Source organism: Ips typographus, linkage group LG2 (assembly GCF_016097725.1).
Source record: "Ips typographus isolate SLU linkage group LG2, UJ_Ityp_2.0, whole genome shotgun sequence".
NCBI lineage: Eukaryota > Metazoa > Arthropoda > Insecta > Coleoptera > Curculionidae > Ips > Ips typographus.
The window spans coordinates 24180244-24197570 of record NC_138423.1 but is presented as its reverse complement, the minus strand read 5'-3'; the positions used below and the strand labels follow the sequence as shown (position 1 = coordinate 24197570).

General features: G+C 36.8%; 4 protein-coding genes across 8 annotated transcripts; 2 read left to right on the top strand and 2 right to left on the bottom strand.

The window, feature by feature from the left end:
- Positions 1 to 73: 73 nt before the first annotated feature.
- Asx (transcriptional regulator additional sex combs) lies at positions 74 to 10718 on the bottom strand. Of its 4 annotated transcripts, none has more exons than XM_081972245.1 (7): positions 8050 to 10718; positions 6737 to 6876; positions 5968 to 6514; positions 3764 to 4042; positions 3536 to 3702; positions 2927 to 3471; positions 74 to 1129 (listed from the first exon to the last, which is right to left on the bottom strand). In XM_081972245.1, exons 1-7 carry the CDS (start codon positions 10421 to 10423, stop codon positions 1102 to 1104), a joined length of 4080 nt encoding a protein of 1359 aa, XP_081828371.1. In that variant the 5' UTR covers positions 10424 to 10718; the 3' UTR covers positions 74 to 1101. The 4 variants fall into 4 exon arrangements, with proteins under 4 accessions (XP_081828371.1, XP_081828372.1, XP_081828373.1 ...); XM_081972246.1 differs by having other exon boundaries at positions 3764 to 4039; XM_081972247.1 differs by having other exon boundaries at positions 5974 to 6514.
- On the top strand, positions 401 to 1440 carry PIG-C (phosphatidylinositol glycan anchor biosynthesis class C). The gene is made up of 2 exons (XM_081972305.1): positions 401 to 716; positions 768 to 1440. The coding sequence occupies exons 1-2, from the start codon at positions 401 to 403 to the stop codon at positions 1355 to 1357; spliced, it is 906 nt and encodes a 301-aa protein (XP_081828431.1). The 3' UTR covers positions 1358 to 1440.
- A 185-nt stretch (positions 10719 to 10903) lies between the features above and the next one.
- LOC145724177 (endoribonuclease LACTB2) lies at positions 10904 to 12064 on the top strand. 2 transcript variants are annotated; one of them, XM_081972311.1, is made up of 2 exons: positions 10904 to 11080; positions 11123 to 12064. In XM_081972311.1, exon 2 carries the CDS (start codon positions 11133 to 11135, stop codon positions 11973 to 11975), a length of 843 nt encoding a protein of 280 aa, XP_081828437.1. In that variant the 5' UTR covers positions 10904 to 11080; positions 11123 to 11132; the 3' UTR covers positions 11976 to 12064. The 2 variants fall into 2 exon arrangements, with proteins under 2 accessions (XP_081828437.1, XP_081828436.1); XM_081972310.1 differs by having other exon boundaries at positions 10905 to 11080; positions 11129 to 12064.
- A 51-nt stretch (positions 12065 to 12115) lies between these two features.
- Nup107 (nuclear pore complex protein Nup107) lies at positions 12116 to 17224 on the bottom strand. The gene is made up of 11 exons (XM_081972262.1): positions 16624 to 17224; positions 16434 to 16565; positions 16254 to 16376; positions 16063 to 16204; positions 15797 to 16012; positions 13860 to 14065; positions 13544 to 13804; positions 13241 to 13487; positions 12671 to 13074; positions 12388 to 12619; positions 12116 to 12281 (listed from the first exon to the last, which is right to left on the bottom strand). The coding sequence occupies exons 1-11, from the start codon at positions 17103 to 17105 to the stop codon at positions 12174 to 12176; spliced, it is 2553 nt and encodes an 850-aa protein (XP_081828388.1). The 5' UTR covers positions 17106 to 17224; the 3' UTR covers positions 12116 to 12173.
- Positions 17225 to 17327: the final 103 nt, after the last annotated feature.

Sequence of the window (17327 nt, the reverse complement as noted above, 5' to 3'; positions counted from 1 at the left end):
CCTGGTTATCAAAGACACACGAACATAGGAGCTTAATTCAAAAAGGAAGAAAAACCAAAGACGTAAACGCCAGTGATGCCAATTCTACTGAATTATCCCTTTAGTTTAATACTTTATATAGAGGCAAATGACATAATCAGCTTTTATACTGAACCCTGGAGTGACCTAGAGATAACGAGGTAATTTACATATTTACCACACTTTAAGAATTTTGGTTAAAATTTAAAAATCCCAAAAAATTTCCTACATATTCTAAAGTGTTTTGAGTTTGAACAGTAGCTACTTGGCAACGCTCACTAATCGTAAATCTAACCTAAAAAAACCTGACATTCCTAACCTAACCACTTCAGAAACAACAAATAACAAAACATCCATAAACAATAAAATAAAATAAAATAACATGTCTAAGAAAAAATCAGTACCCTGGAAAAAAGTACTGTACGAAAAACAACCTTATCCAGACAATTACATTGTTCATGAAAAATTTCTACAAGATTTAAAGAAAAACTTACATTTAAAGGAAGTCACTTTTTCAGAAGCATTTTTAGGAGCTAACTACCTGCTTCAGGAGTTCTGTACAGTGGTGCTATTTGTTAATATCTACTTTTACATAATTAACCAAAAAGTGGAAGGGCGAAAGGTCCTATACCTAACCAGTTGCATTAACTTCTTAGGGTTCATTTATTACAGGCTGTGGTGTTCAAAGGTTCCAGCTGGTATGTTCTGATGCAAAGCTATATAAGTTTAGTGTAAAGTTTCATTTTTAGCATTCTCCAAGCAACTTTATCTGGGTTACGATATGCGCACTGTGTTAACTTTTATTGCATTTGGACAGTTGTTTTCTCCAGTGTTGCATACACTGACAGACACGATCAGCACAGATACTATCTATACTATGACATTTTTGATGTTACTGATACACTTGATATTTTATGATTATGGAGTTCCTGCGGCAGTTGTCAGTAAAAGCCTCTCAACTAGTGCTGCTGTGTTTGCTTCAATTTGTTTAGCCTCTAGACTCTCTTCTGCTTTTGATGCTTTTGTTTTACTGACTGTGGCAACTCAACTGTTTGTTTTGTCTCCAATTTTGCGCAGAGAGCTTCAAAGTCCTCTGGTGTTAAGCTTCATCCTGTTAATGTTGAATTTGTATTTAACTTACAGTATTTCTTTTATTGTAATTGGATTGTTTGTCAGTGGGGTGGTTCTTATTAATGTTTTGTGTCCCTTTCTTTTTGTACAGTACCAAAAGTACAAAGACAACATTTATGGACCTTGGGATGAGGCTGTAGTGAAGGATATTGATAAAATGGCTTTCTTGATGGAAAATACAAATAGAAAAAATGTTTCACATTCATAATGTATTTCTTAAATAAATGCAGAATACCGCTATTTATGTACAAACATATAAACGAAAATTAAATAACCTAAATAGTAAAAAAACTGTACATGAAACCTTAACAGCTACTGAGATTTATGAAAAATAAATATACACACCTTAGGTCCTAGAAGCTAAGAAATATGTAGGGACCAAACGCTAAACAGTGTTTTCCACATTGAACGAGTGACAATAAGAGATCGATATTAGCGTTGTGACAATTATTGCACAGTATTTTTTTCTTATTTTGAGTTGCCGCTTTTTTGAGGTAGAATAAAAACTACAACAAACGATAAAAACTATAAAACGCTTCTTTTTTGTAAGTAATAGGGACGTTTGGAAGACCTCTAACTCTATATAAATCTACAACTACATAAAAACAGAAGAGTATTAACGACTCCTGTTATATTTTGTTTTCATTACAGTAGTTTATAGGTATATAGGTTTTGGGCCAAATAAATGGGAACATGTTTGAATTTAGCAAGCTTTTATACACACTAGTGTTAAGTAATTTTCATATTAATTATAGAACTACACCGTGGCGTTTGAAACACCAATTATCGAGTTTCTTTGTCAATATATTTGTTTTCTCTGAAAGTATTAGATTGAAATACTGACTGACCAGGTGTTTGTTAAAACCTAGAAAATAAATAAATAAAATTGGCACCATATCGGCGCTAAAATAATTTGTAATCTTACCGCCTTATGGCGATTTACTAGTTCATTTGGAAAGAACTAGACCAAGCTACGTTTACGCTGTCATTAAACAGCATTTTTTTAACGTAAACCTATTTCAAAAAAGAAAAACCACTAAACCAAAGTCTTACATTTACTTAGTAATACATAATTACAAGTGTATACCACAGCTTTAAAGGTTTTGTTTGTCGACGTGCATGTTCAAAATCTACATCTATCAATTATACATTTTTAGGAGCTTTTTAAATTGAATAAATCTTCTGTTAACTAACAAGACTACTGATACCTGTTGTCAGTTTACTAAGGCCCAATGTTTTAGCAAAAAATGTTCTTTGAACTGGTTGGTAAGCTCATATTAGCTCAATCACATAAAGTTCCTTGCAGATTCTCCACTATTCATTTAAATATATTTTTACTTCACCGTCATGGTTTTCTCCATTTTAAGGATTTTGATTAGAACAAAAGTCTACAGTTGTTATGATGCAAATCAAGTACTTGTTGAAATGATGTAATAATAAAAATTATTTTAATCGTTCAACCACTTGTTTGTCTTGAAATGTATATTAATGTCATTTAGAAGAGCACAATATAATTTGTATAGTATTTTATCCAATAAATATTCTATTTGAATGGTTTACAGCATCTAAAATACAAATCCCGTTCAGAAAGGCCTTGTTAAAAATTTTTGAGCAAAAAGTTGGAGTAGAAACTTACCCAATTAGTACATTTTTGTAGGTATATCTTTTATGTCAGGAGAAAAAGGACTTTAAACAAGTTTTTACACACTGTTTCTTTCGAGACTTGAATAACCCGACAAACGCGTCAACGAACAAAACCGTTTAATTCCTAACCTACCTTATGAAGCAAGTCCTGCAAATTTTGTTCGGTCCTATGCAGTCGTCGTGACAGAACGCTCCGCATTTCTTGCACACCACCATCGCCTTCAAACTGCACGCGCAAGAGTCGTTTTTGGGCTGTTGCAATGCCATTTGATGGTTTTGCATGACGGCGGCAGCCGGATGGTCTGCCGTTAACATATTATCGCCAATGACCGTGTAATTGTTGGGGTGATTCTCGATGCTGACGTCACCGTAAGCCATGCCCGTCGGTAGTCGTTGACGGCGCGTGACTGCCTGCGTTCCTGGATTTGGACATTGCACCACGAAATCGTTTGGCTGATTCTGATGCAGGGCTGGATGATCGGCTTCCACACTAGCCGGACGCCCTCTGCCGGCAATTATCTGGGACATGCCCACAGTGTTGATGGCGCTCCCTACCGGCGGTTGTTGTCCAGGAGGTGCAGATGATGAACGTGGCACGTTGTGTTGGTCTACGACGCCTGTCCGTTGCACCAAGATGTACTGCCCTACTGTACCCATCTGATTTTGACCATCTACAATCTAAAGTAAGCCACACCACAGTAGAATCACAGTATTTTTCAAGTGAATTTAAAAACAAACTTACCTCCGGACTTAACGCTGATCCTTGCGGAAGAACGGCCATAGTTACGGGAATTCCCTGACCGGAAGTAGTAAAAACATGACGCACTACAACGGGAGGACTAGCCTGCCGCTGTTGGAACGGCAAACCGGAACGCACTTTCTGTCCCATCGCTTTGATCCCGTTGTTGTCTAAGTGCACCACACCCAATCAGTAAGTACCACAAAGCTGTCACCCTACAAAAACACTTACTCGGATTTGGAAAACTACCAGGTGCGGGTAATGGAGGTGTAAACGTTTTGCTGCCCCTAGATGACGTGACCGAACTGTACTGCGTCTGGCGGTTGTCGATCTTCTTGGGATTATTGCCGGTCGCGGCTGCCAACAAACTTGGCGGTGGTTTCAGCTGAGCTTTGAGCTGCTCTCGGTTGGGACTGTTTTGTATCACTGCCTGACAGATTTGGTAGCTGCGCTCCAGGTTGACCGCACCCGGGGGCGGTTTGTTGCTATTGGCACGGTTGCGATTACCTGCTGATGATCATTATTACTGTGATATATGGTTTTCTAAAAAGTCATTCTGTTGAACAATAAAAAGATAAAACCAAATTAGAGCAGTTTGGTCAGAATTAAGCAATAGAATAAAACTTTTTCAAAAATTAGCCGCAAGTTAATGTGTCACATGTAGAAAATTGGATTTTATGGCAGCTTCCTTTTTCCAACCCATCCAAATTTGAAAAAAAAAACTTGTCTAATAAAAGATATGGTATATCAGAAAATTACCCTGTAAACCTTTATTTATGCTAAAGTGAATGTAATGTTTCTATTGTTATTATCTGTATACTCTCTATAGTACTCTACTAAACTAGTTACTCTATTTAAAAACTAGGAAGAACGATTATGAATTAGCTGGGCAATAGTGTGTCGAATTAGCCAGTTGGCGGTATGATTTACAGTGCAGAAAGCATAAATAAATAAGGATTTCAAAAAACACCGGCGGGCCAGCATTTGAGTTTTCAGGTTAATTTACTGCCAATCTGTTTCTTTAGCATTCTAATGTTTCTTGTTGAATCAGAGTCGTTTTAACACATTTTCACCGTTCACAAGACCCGGATGCAAAATCCGTATATACCTATTGTGTCAAAAATAAGGGGGTGTTTATGTTTGTGTAAAACTTTGCAAGTATTGCTAAATCTACGGAGTGATGGCGTATTTTAAAGGAATACAAGACGTCAGGAGCTGTTGTACAATAATATAGCATTTTTCACAATTTTTCTAAGGTACTTTCCTGTAGACGACCTTTGAAGATATTTTTTGATCCTGTCCGCAGACTTTTGAAGATACCATGGACCCGAAGAATAACAAATAAAAATGTTTTAAGAATGATGGGAACAGACAGGGAACTTTTACAACATGTGAAACAGCGCAAAACTGGTTATCTGGGACATGTATACAGAGGAGAAAAATATCAACTTTTGAGACTGCTTATGGAAGGAAAGATAGAAGGCTGAAGAGGACTCGGAAGACGAAAATGCTCATGGCTTAAAAATATAAGGGAGTGGACAGGATTAGACACATGCACCCTATTGAGAGCAGCAAGAAATAGAGAGAAGTTTGCTGGTATTGTCGCCGACCTTCAGTAATGAAGAAGGCACTTGAAGAAGAAGACTTTCCTGTACGGAAAGTCTACTGTTTCCGAAATATTCAGCGTCAAATTAAATACTTGATCAGTGTTAAACAGCACCGTTTTCTATTTAAGGTTCAATATTTAGTGTTTTTTTTTAAATGGTACAAATTGTAAATTTTTACCTTACGACATTCTGCTTTCCTTGGGGTACAATCTAACGCAAAATTTCCTGTATAGAAAATCCACAATTTCCGAGGTATTCAGCGTCAAATTAAGTACTTGATCACTGTTAATCAGTACAAAAAAAGTGGTATAAAACATTCGTTTAAACTCCATGAAAACTGGATGTATTGGGGCTTTATGGATATTTTTTCGGTTACTAGAAAGGCATTAGCATTGCAATAATAAAATGGGGTAGTGTGAAGCTTGAGTTTAGCTTCAACCTTCAATAAAAGTTTAAATTAATGTGTTCTTATTTTTAAATACAAGAAGTGTCTGTTAAAACTGGAAAATACCCGCAAAAATCATTAATTTTATGCTCAGACTGTGAAGGCTTTTGCAGACAGTAAAAATGGATTTTTGTTGATTTTCCAGTTTTATAAGTACCGAAATTCATTAAAAATCAGATTAAGATGAGTTCCTACATTGCATATAGCGAAACTAGTGTATAAACCGGCACTAAAGAAATTTATATCAAATGTCAGGAAAACTGTTAGTAACTTCTGCTTGTGTAAGTCAGGCTTCTTCAATCGCTTCTCCTAATTTTTAAATAGTGAGAGGTATAATCAAAACAGCAGAGCAAAACAATAAAAAAACAACATACGACCATTACCTTTACCTATGTTATTATTCTTTGGTTTGTTCTTGCTATGCGCCGATACGGCCCTGATCGGTTGACTGGTGCTCAGCGCCAAATACGGTAGAGCGCTGGAACTTTGTACCAATCCGGGCCTGCTAATCTGCGGCGCGCATTGGGCTCCTTCGTTCACGGCCGGTATTTGCATCGGGGCGGTACTAACTACTGATGGCAGACACACAATCGTGGTGGGCGGTATTACCGTGGTGACCGTTTTGGCGGTGGACGAGCTAACTGTTAGGTTGGTGTCGTTGTTGGACGTCACCGTGCTGGTGATCAACGTGTCAGAGCTGGCGATTTCTGGCGTTAGCGTCACTTCCAATTCCAATTTTACTTGGTTTCCTTGAGCGTACTCCGCGTAGGGTGGATGATCTTTGTTTTCCACTTTGTCCTCGTTTTGGGTGGGACACAACGAGGCTTCTACCATTTCCGAATTCATTTTGACGTCGTAAGGCCAATCACCCGGTACAGAAAAAGTCCCTTGTTTCAGTCGGACCTCCAATTCCTCTTGCATGGGAATGACCTAACATGTAAACAACAAGCTTTAAAAAAACTGGTCACTTAGACTGAGCTATCATCAAAATACACGTCGTGTTACAACAACTTTTTATCAGTTTATCAATTGAATAATAATGAACAATTGCACACAAATCAGCTAAACAAGAAACTAATGATTGTTTAATATCAATGTGGAGATTTATTATTCATTCACGTGGACAAATTCACATCTTCTTAAAATAATTACCTGAACATTTTCAGTGGCACTAATTTCATTAGAAACACTGACTGTAGGTCCAACTGAAGCCTCCAAACTGTGCAAGGGCGGTACTTGCAGTAAATTTTCGGTGCTCGAATCCACCAAGCCCCAGCAGCATTCTTCGGCAACTGGAAAAAAAATGTAAGACTATTTAAGAAACAAAAACATCAATAAAGACGAGCGTTTGCTCGGCAATACGGCTCGCCGTGTTTATGAAATTTAATACAGGTAAAGCCAATCAAATAAGCAACGTCTGGGTGATACCACAGACAAACCCAGACACTGATTTTATGTTAAATTTTTGCAAGTACTAGTGTTTGTTCCGACACTTTGGGTACCACAGTGCGCAAGAGCAAAGACAAAATATCAAGACATAATTAAAGTAAGTGACTGTAACAGTTTACTTTTGTAGTGAACTTTAACTGTTGGTAGATGTCTCTATGTTTACAGTCTGTAGTATCTGAATAGTCATAAATTTTAATTACTAAATATATTTTGATTACTATGCTGGACAGTTTTTTTTCCAACTTGTTTAAGAGTGTTTCTTAATTTTGGTGCTCTACTGCTCCCTTTTGCTAGAAGATTTCAATTAGGTATGAAATTTGTTTTGGGTAAATATAATTGAGCTACAAAGCCAGCAGTGGATGTTAAAACACTAAAATTACATGTACAACATGTCTCACTGTAAATAGTAACTACTTCCTAAAGCAGTGTCAGAAAATACAACCAACCAACTAAAAAATCACATTGGATAATATGAAATAGTTTTAAATTTTCTTTTTCTTCAAATGAGTTATTTTTTTAGTTCTAAATTACACTAACTTATTGTTTACAAAATTCGGCAAAATTCCAATGATGCAGTCCTTACAGCAACACCCTGTATGAACAACAATGAAAACAAACAAGAAAAGGACAATATTCTTCCTGAGCTAAATTCAATTTAAATACAGGGTGTTGCTGTAAGGACTGCATCATTGGAATTTTGTAAACATAAGTTAGTGTAATTTAGAACTAATGTTTTGTTAAAAAAATTTGTTTGGAAATTACAGTGATTATTGATAGGTACACACAACTGATCTGTTTTGACAAAATAATATTTTTTTCTGTTAGTAAGACACAAAACACAAAATTAACAGAATGAGAATTATGGAATTTGCTATTGCTGGTTTTTTGCTTCTATTCTGACAAAATTTTAGTCCTTTGCTGTGGTATGCTTTATATCAATTATCAATTTATTGAGTCAAAATTGATGAACTTGACAGAATTAAACCATCTAAATTAAAACACAATTTAGCACTTACCAGTGGTTACATTCTCTCCAAATAAAGCAGCATGAATGTCTCCCTCACACTTTTTCTCTGCAGTCTCAGTGGTTGACACCGAAATCTGGCCAGACTCCAGAACATAGTTTTCTGCATCAATAAATCGGTCCTCTCCATCATCATCCTGGATAATTTTACCGCTATGAAAAAGTTGAGGAACCAGATCGGCTTCTTCAACAGTTTCTTCCAACCTCTCTGCAGTGACTGCTGTAATGTTATCCTCCACGTTCTGGAGTACCAGAGATTCCTGCTGAATTATCAGAGTGTTGGGTAACATCTGAAAGGGTTCTTCTTCAATCTTCATGTCAGTGTCATTTATTTGTTGCTGGGAGTCATATGCACTTGGTTCTTCTATGATGTGTTCTGATGTGGTGTCCTGGACTGTATCTAGAGTGCTCTCAGTGGAATGTTCATCAATTATTTCTGGGATGATTTGGTAGCTTGTCTGAGGTTCTGCTTCTAAAATTGTCTCTTGCTGATTCATAACTATATCAGTTTCTATAGTGTTTAGAATAAGTTGGCCAGAATCTACCATTTCAGCTGTTTGGCTCTTCTCATCTAAACTTGAAGAACTGCTGCTTTCTGGCATACTCATTGCTGATTCTGATATATCTGGAATTGATGTCATAGTTTCATCTTGATCTTGAGTCATTTCAGATTCCTGTTCAGACTTCACATCAGTGTTGGTGCTGGTTGCTGATGTTGTAGATGATGTTTCATCCACAGGACAGACATCTTCATAGTTCATATGCAGCTGTAATGAGTCTACAGTCTCAATAGCTCCACTACTAGATATTTCATCCATATTCTGAACAGGCATGCTGCATGAGCTGCTGCTGTTTTCATCAATAATTCTCTCCTTTTCATACAAATCATCAATAGCTTCTATGCTTTCTGATGTGTGATCACTAATTTTGTCATCATCACTAGCCACTTCAGAGGTGAGGTCCAAAGGATCCTTTAGCTCAGACCCATGCAAACTTTCTCCTGTTTCCACAGATAAAGCTAAAGGACTCATAGATTTACTACGTTTAGGTGAATTCTCATATACTCCTGAACTAGCAGATCGCGGCCGTTTATCGGTTTCAACTGCTGTTTCATCTCTACATATGATGATTGTCTCTTGATTATTCTCTAAAATTGCGTCGCTTATATTAACTATACAATTATCATGTATTTCTACAGTGGGACTATCACTACTTGGCTGCTTCAATTCTTCAGCTGCTAAAACTTCATCAGACTTTTGAAGGTTCTCCTCGATTTGTACTATAGGTTTAATTTGTTTTATAGGTAGTAGATCGGGGATAGGAGACTTATTTTCACTGGGCTTTGATATTTCTTCCTTCAAAATTGTACAGGACCTGGTCATTGCTCCAACTGTTCTTAGCCGCTTTATGGGAGGGGGTGGAGGTGCTTTGGTTTTAGTAGCTGAAGTAGTGGAAGGTCTTAATTTAATGGTGGTTTTTATAGGAGGTCTACTAGATGCTGTTGTAGCTTTACAGGTGTTAATTAAATCTGTAGCATCTGTTGTACTCCTGTCTCCCCAAATGGGTTCAAAATGCTTCAATTTCCATGGATCCAATTTGCTTCTCTCCTTGTCAGCTTCCAGTTTTAGTTTCTGCTGATTCTCTGGTGTAAACTCTCCTTCTGCTAGTCTATATTGCCACTCTACACATGCTCGAGCAAAAAATTCATTATTCAATCCAGAACTGATTTCTATACAATTGGGGTCAGTAGAATTGTTTACTAATTGTCTATCAACAAGGGGCAGAAGCTGTGCTAATTTATTCTGATACAGAAGTGGCAAAGAAGCAAAAGTACCTCTATTCAGCAATAACCTTAAATTGGTGTTAACCAATATAGAGTCAGGTGTTTCCAAATCTATGCAACCAGCTTTAGTTTGTTCAAGCTGAGCTGCAGTTGAAAGTTTCTTGTTGGTTCTTTTCCGGGTTTTCATATTAAATCCTGGAATTGATGCTAGTATTTCCTTCATTGTTAAAGTTCTAGATGAGGTTTGCTGAAGAAGTTGGTTGGTGTCATCATTACCAACCTCAGGTGGAACACTTTTTACCACAATTCTTGGCACTGTACCTGACAAATCATTTGCAACTAATGTGTTTTTCCTTTTACGCTTAGCTTGGTGTCGTAATGCATGTCTAATATTTTTCTTTGAGCTACTACTAGCAGGGTGACTATCCTTATTGTCTACAAAACTAACTGAACTAGCAGTACCAGCATCAGTTGAACTGACACTGTGGTCAACAGCACAGCTTGATACATTTTCTTCTTCAACATGACAGGAAGCTTCTGAGTTTACCAACAAATTACCATCAGGAGTAACGTCTATTTCCATTACGTAGCCACTTCAGAAGCATTAAATTCCGTATATTCTTTGTTGGGTATCCAGTAATTATAATACAATGATTTTTCTGCACAAAAGCATTCACCCCATATTAAGGACTGATTCCGAGACCAACGAAGACGTCATGGATAGAATTTCTCCGTCAGGCTACCGATCCGGGAAACTAATTTGGCATAATTATTCATATAGTTTCCAAATGGGCACCGTTTAAAGGGGTTTTTTAACAACAAATATCCGCCATTTCATAATCGAACCGAATCTGATATAAACAGGGCATATTTTTGTGTATTTGATTGATCAAAATGTCAAAGTCATATTTGACAGCAACCAATGATAGGTCAAATAACACATTAGACTCTACAGACAGCCAGTTGAAATATCACGTGATTATGTATACAGTCCGCTTTTAGCAGGTCACATGATTGACTTGTCATTTAAGCATTGTCGTCTGTCAAAGAATATTTGTTTGTTTATTACCATTTTTCAAATTCACTGTTTTCCATGTTATTTAAAATAATCTGTACCATCATTAATACTATGTGATTTAACAAAACAAGTTCTTATCAACGCCTAATTATCTTATTTGACAATTTTTCTAAGAATTTGGTGTGTTTACTAAACTTTTATCAGTAAAGAGGCACTTAAAAGGTACTGTAACAAGACTGTTCATACATTGAATTATGTGTATAGTTCCAGAACTATGGCTGCAGTAATACCAGCAGTAACAAAAATATCACCAAGAGTAATCCGGATACTAGGCTGCAACCCAAGTCCTATGACACTGCAAGGCACCAACACTTACATAGTAGGCAGTGGTAAAAGAAGGATCTTAATAGATACTGGAGAAGCAGATACCCCCCAGTACATTAATCATTTAAGAAACACATTACAAAATGAAAACATTGATTTGGCCCATGTTTTCCTAACTCATTGGCATCATGACCATGTTGGAGGACTCAGTGACATTTTAGCTGAACTATCTGACTTTACTAGCCACTGTGAGATTTGGAAATACCCCCACCAGATTGATCCTGACATTCACAAAGAGTTAAACATTTTAAAAGATGGTGATGAGTTTTCTGTAGAAGGTGCTACACTTCGATTATTACACACCCCTGGACACACCACTGACCATGTGATATTTCATTTAATTGAAGATAATGCAATTTTCAGTGGAGACTGTATTTTAGGGGAAGGAACTGCAGTGTTTGAAGATTTGCATGATTACATCAAGTCTTTGCAGTTAATACTAGACCAAAAGCCTAGTGTAATTTATCCAGGACATGGCAATATAATTAATGACCCTGTGGATAAAATTCATTATTATATTAACCACAGATTGCAAAGAGAGCAACAGATTTTGGATGTTTTAAATCAGGCCAAAGGGGAGCTTTTCAGTGAAGGTCAAATTGTTGGCAAGATTTATAGTGGTTTGTCTGAAAGATTAGTCAAAGCTGCTGAAGTTAATGTTTTGCATCATTTAGAAAAGTTGTTAAAGGATGGGAAAGTTAGGAAAGTCAATGAGAAATGGCAGTGTTTCTGAAAGTTTTCAGTTATTTACAGTTGTTGGGTTTTTTTGAAAAATTATATTCCTGTTAAAATGTTAAGTAATAAAAGATTTTTTAAGTGTTAGCAGTATTTTTTAACTTATGAGGGTGATTAGTAGATGTTTAGATAAAGATATTTTCAGATAAAAAATTATTTTTAATAATAAAAAATACAATAAAAAGTAATCTTACAATTATGCCTCTAGATCATAACCCCAGGGATCTTTCTTTATGTCAGTTAAGGCCAAAGCTGCCTCCGCAATTTTAGCCAAAAAGTCGCTAAGTTGATCTTTTGAGAATTCCTAAAACAATATAAACATTCATAGACAAATGTTTAATTTAGTAATATTATATGACAAGTAAAACAAGACTCTGTTTAAGAATAAGCAGTGTAAATCAGCAACTTACCTTATACAAACAGTGTTGTTCTGAGGCAATTATATCGGCTAATTCAACGCATTTTTCGTACATTTCGCTCTCGCACAAAATTGAACACAACAGAAAAGTGACTTCAGGTAAAACAATCTTCCGCAAATCACTATCGCTCCTGGCACCTACCAACCAGCCATCCGGAAACAGCAAAACATTGTACAGCAACGTTTTCGCTGTATTGGCCAAATGTGACGTTGTTAGCTTCCACCTAAATTCCCATTTAAAAAAAAATCTAAAAAAACAGCTTCATATTGCCCACCTATCGAGTTCAGCTTTATATTGGGACACTCTGTGCTGGTGAGCAACTTTCTCCGGAAACTGGGCGTTATCTGACAATTCGGCCGGCGGTGAGGGTTTGTTCTTAGCTTGCGTAAACCATTCGTTAAACGCCTCGTAAGCGTCCAGGTACGCTTTGTAGCTGAGGTGTTCCTTGATAATTGCGTTGACTTCTTCGTTGCTGTCGCCCAATTCGGCGGTAAGGTCAGCCACCGTCTCGTTAGGAACTTTGTTGAAAGCCAATTGAGCCGCGTCTGGTTTGCCCAGCACCAGGAAATCGAAGATTAAGCCATTTGATTGGGTTAGGATTTCGACACGTTGCGATTCGTAAAATACCAACCAATCGAGAGCTGAGATTTTCAATTTATCAGTTTCGGTTAAGTGTTTCTGAAAGATTTATTAGTTTCTTCATACACTGAATTGTTTAATTTATATGTTATATTAAAGAACATACATACTTAGTTGTGAATGGTTTTCATGATTAATTGAAATGGCAAATCACATTTTAAGTCATTTTTTTACAATGTATAACTCGCATCATATAAAAACTGACCTGCAAATTTCCCGCCGCATCAACTTCCTCAGGTTTGCGCCTCACATTTTCCACTATTCTTTTCGTAATGGATAAAACGTCCATACCGCACCGTTCGGCATAATCCAAAGCAGCTCGGCGCTCGTTGTCTTCCATGATTTTCTCCAAATGCTGAGCGTAAAAATAAACCTGACTAGTTACGTTCAGTTTGCTCACGTAATAGGCGACCAGTTGGGTTTCGTTCATTTGCATCAAACTCTTAATGTATCTGTCAGAGTTGTGACACTTTCAGTAAGGGGAAAAAGTTTTAGAAAAATAACTTACGCTTCAAGCACTCGTTCCACGCTTTCGCGGTTATTGGCTCGTCCTACCTGATCTAAAAACAACACCAAATGGGCGGAAAACCGCAAAAAGTGGGTGGTCACGTTAGCTCCTTCCGCCCATTCTTGTAGATCTTGCACCAGTATGTTAATGTCATCCAAAATGATATGTTTCTGAATGAGATGTTGAGGTTCTTTAGCTTCCTCGCGTACTGATTTGCTTTTTGACGATTCCAGGCTGGTAAACACTTCGTTTAATGACATACTAAAATTGAGACATTTAAATGAAGCGACCGTAAAGTAAGACATTGTTTTATCACCGCTGTAACCAATATTCATCAGGCAAAGGAACGTAGCCGTTGTCTTTAGTGCAACAATCGCGAATTTCAGACTCCACACGGATATCTACGACCGTTTTCATATAGGCCCACAAGTGATCTTCCCAAGACACACAAATTGGAATTATCGCATTTAAGTATCCGCAAAAAGTGCCGATTGAGGCCTTCTCGTATTGACCGATCCAGTCCTAACAAAAGTTTTACACCCTTGTAAAGCCCAAAAAAAGTTTTTTCCCTGTTCAGTGACTTCTGAGTGTTGGGACACAATCACCAGCAAAAAACGTATGTCGGTGATTAACTATGATATGGATTGATTGCTAAAATGATTATAGTTTTAGGTTTTAACTTAAGGTGTCCCGAAGTTACACCGACAAGGTTCTAGGGCAGCTTCCTCTCATCAAAACAAGAAAAAAAGTTCCCATGGACATGGGTCCGAAAACGGTGTAATTTTGGGACACCTTGTATAGTAATATGACCAACCAATCATAGTTTATATACCAAAACTTAAACAATTCTTATAAGGTTTAGAACACTTGTATAAGAGGCCCCTGGCAGTTTCTAGAAGGTTTGCAATAGTGTCTAGCTAGAGAGCTCTGGTACGTTAAAAATAGTCCTCTGACACTTTTTAGAAGGTAGTCAGTAGCATTTAGAAAGTTTTGGTACTTTTAAAATGGCTCCAGAGGCTTCTGGCAATTTCTAGAAGGTTTGCAATAGTATCTAGAGCTCTGGCACTTTAAAAATGCTTTTAGAGGCCTCTGGCAGTTTTTAGAAGGTTGTCAGTAGCATTCAAAGAACTATGAAACTTTAAAAATTGCCCTAGAGACCTGGGGCAACTTAAAACAATTCTAGGAAAATTTAAAACACTCCTAGAAGGCTACTGGCACTTTTTAGAATATTGTCAAGGCAATTGGAGGCATTTGGTACTTTCAAAATGGCTCTAGAGGCTTCTGGCAATTGAAAACAATTCAGGGGAGGTTTAAAACACTTGTAGAGGCCTCTGGAACTTTTTAGAATTTTGTCAGTGGCATTTAGAGACCTTCGGCACTTTCAAAATGGCTCTAGAGGCTTCTGGCAATTTAAAACAATTCTTGAAAGGTTTAAGACACTTGTGGAGGCATCTGGCAAATTTCTAGAAGGTTTGCAGTAGTATCTAGAGAGCACTGGCACTTTCAAAACGCTCCTAGAGGACCCTGGAAGTTTTTAGCGGATTGTTTGTAGCATTTAAAGAACTATGAAACTTTAAAAATGGCCCTAGAGGCCTCTGTCAATTTAAAACAATTATGGGAATGTTTAAAACACTCCTAGAAAACCACTGGCACTTTTCAGAATATAGTCAGGGCATTTAGAGGCTTTTGGTACTTTCAAAATGGCTCTAGAGGCTTCTGGCAATATAAAACAATTCTTGAAAGGTTTAAGATACTTGTAGAGGCCTCTGGCACTTTCAAAATGATCCTAGAGGCCTCTGACAGTTTTTAGAGGATTGTCAGTAGCACTTAAAGAACTATGAAACTTTCAAAATGGCTCTAGAGGCCTCTGGCAATTTAAAATAATTCTGGGAAGGTTTAAAACACTCATAGAAGCCACTGGCACTTTTTAGAATATTGTCAGGGCATTTAGAGACTTTTGGTAATTTAAAACAACTCTGGGAAAGTTTAACCATCAAACATCATGTTATAAAACACACATATTCTTATTTGTTCTTTGCCTAATGAAATGAAATAAGGGATGTGACTCAACAGTCAGAAGTCACTGAACAGAACTAATTACTAGTTAAGAAAATATTTTCAATTTATGTTTGTTAGTCAGTAACAGCCATAAAACAAATAATCTAAATTTTATTAACACATACTTTGTATGCATATTGTTTGAAAAAATTCACAAACATTTATAAATCAAAACAAAGCAAATCAAACACTTACCTGCTTAGAATACCTCAAAGCCATAATTTTCCAAATATCTCTATTACAATTTCCTTCAATGTCCTTCAATTCATTAGAGTCCATTTCTTCATAACCATCATCAACATCAGACTCCCTTTCCATCTCAACATTATCTTCTTTAATATTAGCATTGTGATACAAATGCCAACCCTCAAAAATAGCAGCTTTCCAGGAATGACCACATTGACGACCCAACTAAAAATTTCAATATTAAATCTGCTTTCATCATTCATCAGTCACTAAACCTTCTGGGCCTCCTCCAATTTTCCACATCTGATTTCTTTGAAAATGCTTTTAGCTAAACGTTTGTCATCTTCTGAATCCAAATCATGTAGAGATTTTTTTTGGTAGTGGGGGGCATCTGGGTCAACAGAATCCACAATAGGCCTGTGTAAAAATAACCTTAAAACCAGTAGGTACAAACTAAAGAACAAACCTAGAACTTTTAAAAGCTATAGAATCTGAGGACTCCAACTGATGTAAAGTGTTCTCCCAACCAGCTGCAGCATCAGAAAAATGTACAGACTGTTCATCTTTTTCACATGCCTGTACTTCCAACCTACAATTTTTTACTTATTTTTTTTACAAAAAACTTTCATTAAACATAAAGTCTTACCAGTCAATGACCAATTGGCATTCACGAATTAGATTGTCACATTTAAATAGGTTTTCCACACAACTTTTCTCAGATTTTCCAAAATATTGTATCATTTCAATATCTTCTTCACTAGCACCTTGGATAAGCAACCTGAATAACAAACAAACTCTCAATTATAATTTACTTACTCAATGTAGTTTATATCAACCTGTCTTGAAATAAAATAAAAATCAATCTCCAGGTATCCCTCTCCTTCTCTAGCCATTTTTCTTCTTGTTCACTATTAGTGGCTACTTTAGATTTTAAACCTCTAACCACTTTCAAAGCATCAGCACAAGATCTAGCAAGTTCAGAGACAATCTCCAGAGAATCTTGACTTCCAGTTTGTCCTTGCATTATCTCAAAGAACTCAACAAACAAACTGTCGACTGTAGATTTCCAAGGGAATTCCTTTTGAATGATGCCTCCAGGTATAGTTTTATCAAGGCTCAATAAGTCATTCATTGTAGTTTCATAGAAAGCTGAAGGATGATTTTGCAGGGCATCAATCTCACCAGGACACAATGTTATGCCTAAATCGGGTACGGTATTTTTCTTTTGACTCGTTATGGGAGTCCTAAATAGGCCTCTGGCTGGTGTGGACAGGGCATCCTCCAAGAAGCGCACTGAACGGTTCAGGTCGTTATCCATTAATTCAATTTTACGTTTCGTGTTTAATAGCAGCTAATAATAAACAATACACTTAAAAAAGGGGTTCCCGCTCTTTAAAAAAATCCCTAACCAAAAAGGACCAAAACTTTTAGGTTATGTTTAGATTTAAGTCTTCTAGGCTCTTCTTTTTTAATAAAAAAGTCAAAATTGAACTTTAGTTTAGACAGAATTGACGTTAGTTAGCGTTAGGTGCGAGACATT

Bases quoted from the DNA above. Each gene is read 5' to 3' on its own strand.
- PIG-C (XM_081972305.1), top strand. From the start codon at position 401: ATGTCTAAGAAAAAATCAGTACCCTGGAAAAAAGTACTGTACGAAAAA. The intron at 717-767 runs GTATGTTCTGAT...TTTCATTTTTAG, and splicing joins GTGTTCAAAGGTTCCAGCTG to CATTCTCCAAGCAACTTTAT.
- Asx (XM_081972245.1), bottom strand. From the start codon at position 10,423: ATGGAAATAGACGTTACTCCTGATGGTAATTTGTTGGTAAACTCAGAA. The intron at 6,877-8,049 runs GTAAGTGCTAAA...TTTTTTTTCCAG, and splicing joins TGGAGAGAATGTAACCACTG to TTGCCGAAGAATGCTGCTGG. The intron at 6,515-6,736 runs GTAATTATTTTA...TTTACATGTTAG, and splicing joins GTGCCACTGAAAATGTTCAG to GTCATTCCCATGCAAGAGGA.
- LOC145724177 (XM_081972311.1), top strand. From the start codon at position 11,133: ATGGCTGCAGTAATACCAGCAGTAACAAAAATATCACCAAGAGTAATC.
- Nup107 (XM_081972262.1), bottom strand. From the start codon at position 17,105: ATGGATAACGACCTGAACCGTTCAGTGCGCTTCTTGGAGGATGCCCTG. The intron at 16,566-16,623 runs GTTGATATAAAC...TTTGTTATTCAG, and splicing joins TTTATTTTATTTCAAGACAG to GTTGCTTATCCAAGGTGCTA. The intron at 12,282-12,387 runs GTAAGTTGCTGA...ATATTGTTTTAG, and splicing joins AACAACACTGTTTGTATAAG to GAATTCTCAAAAGATCAACT.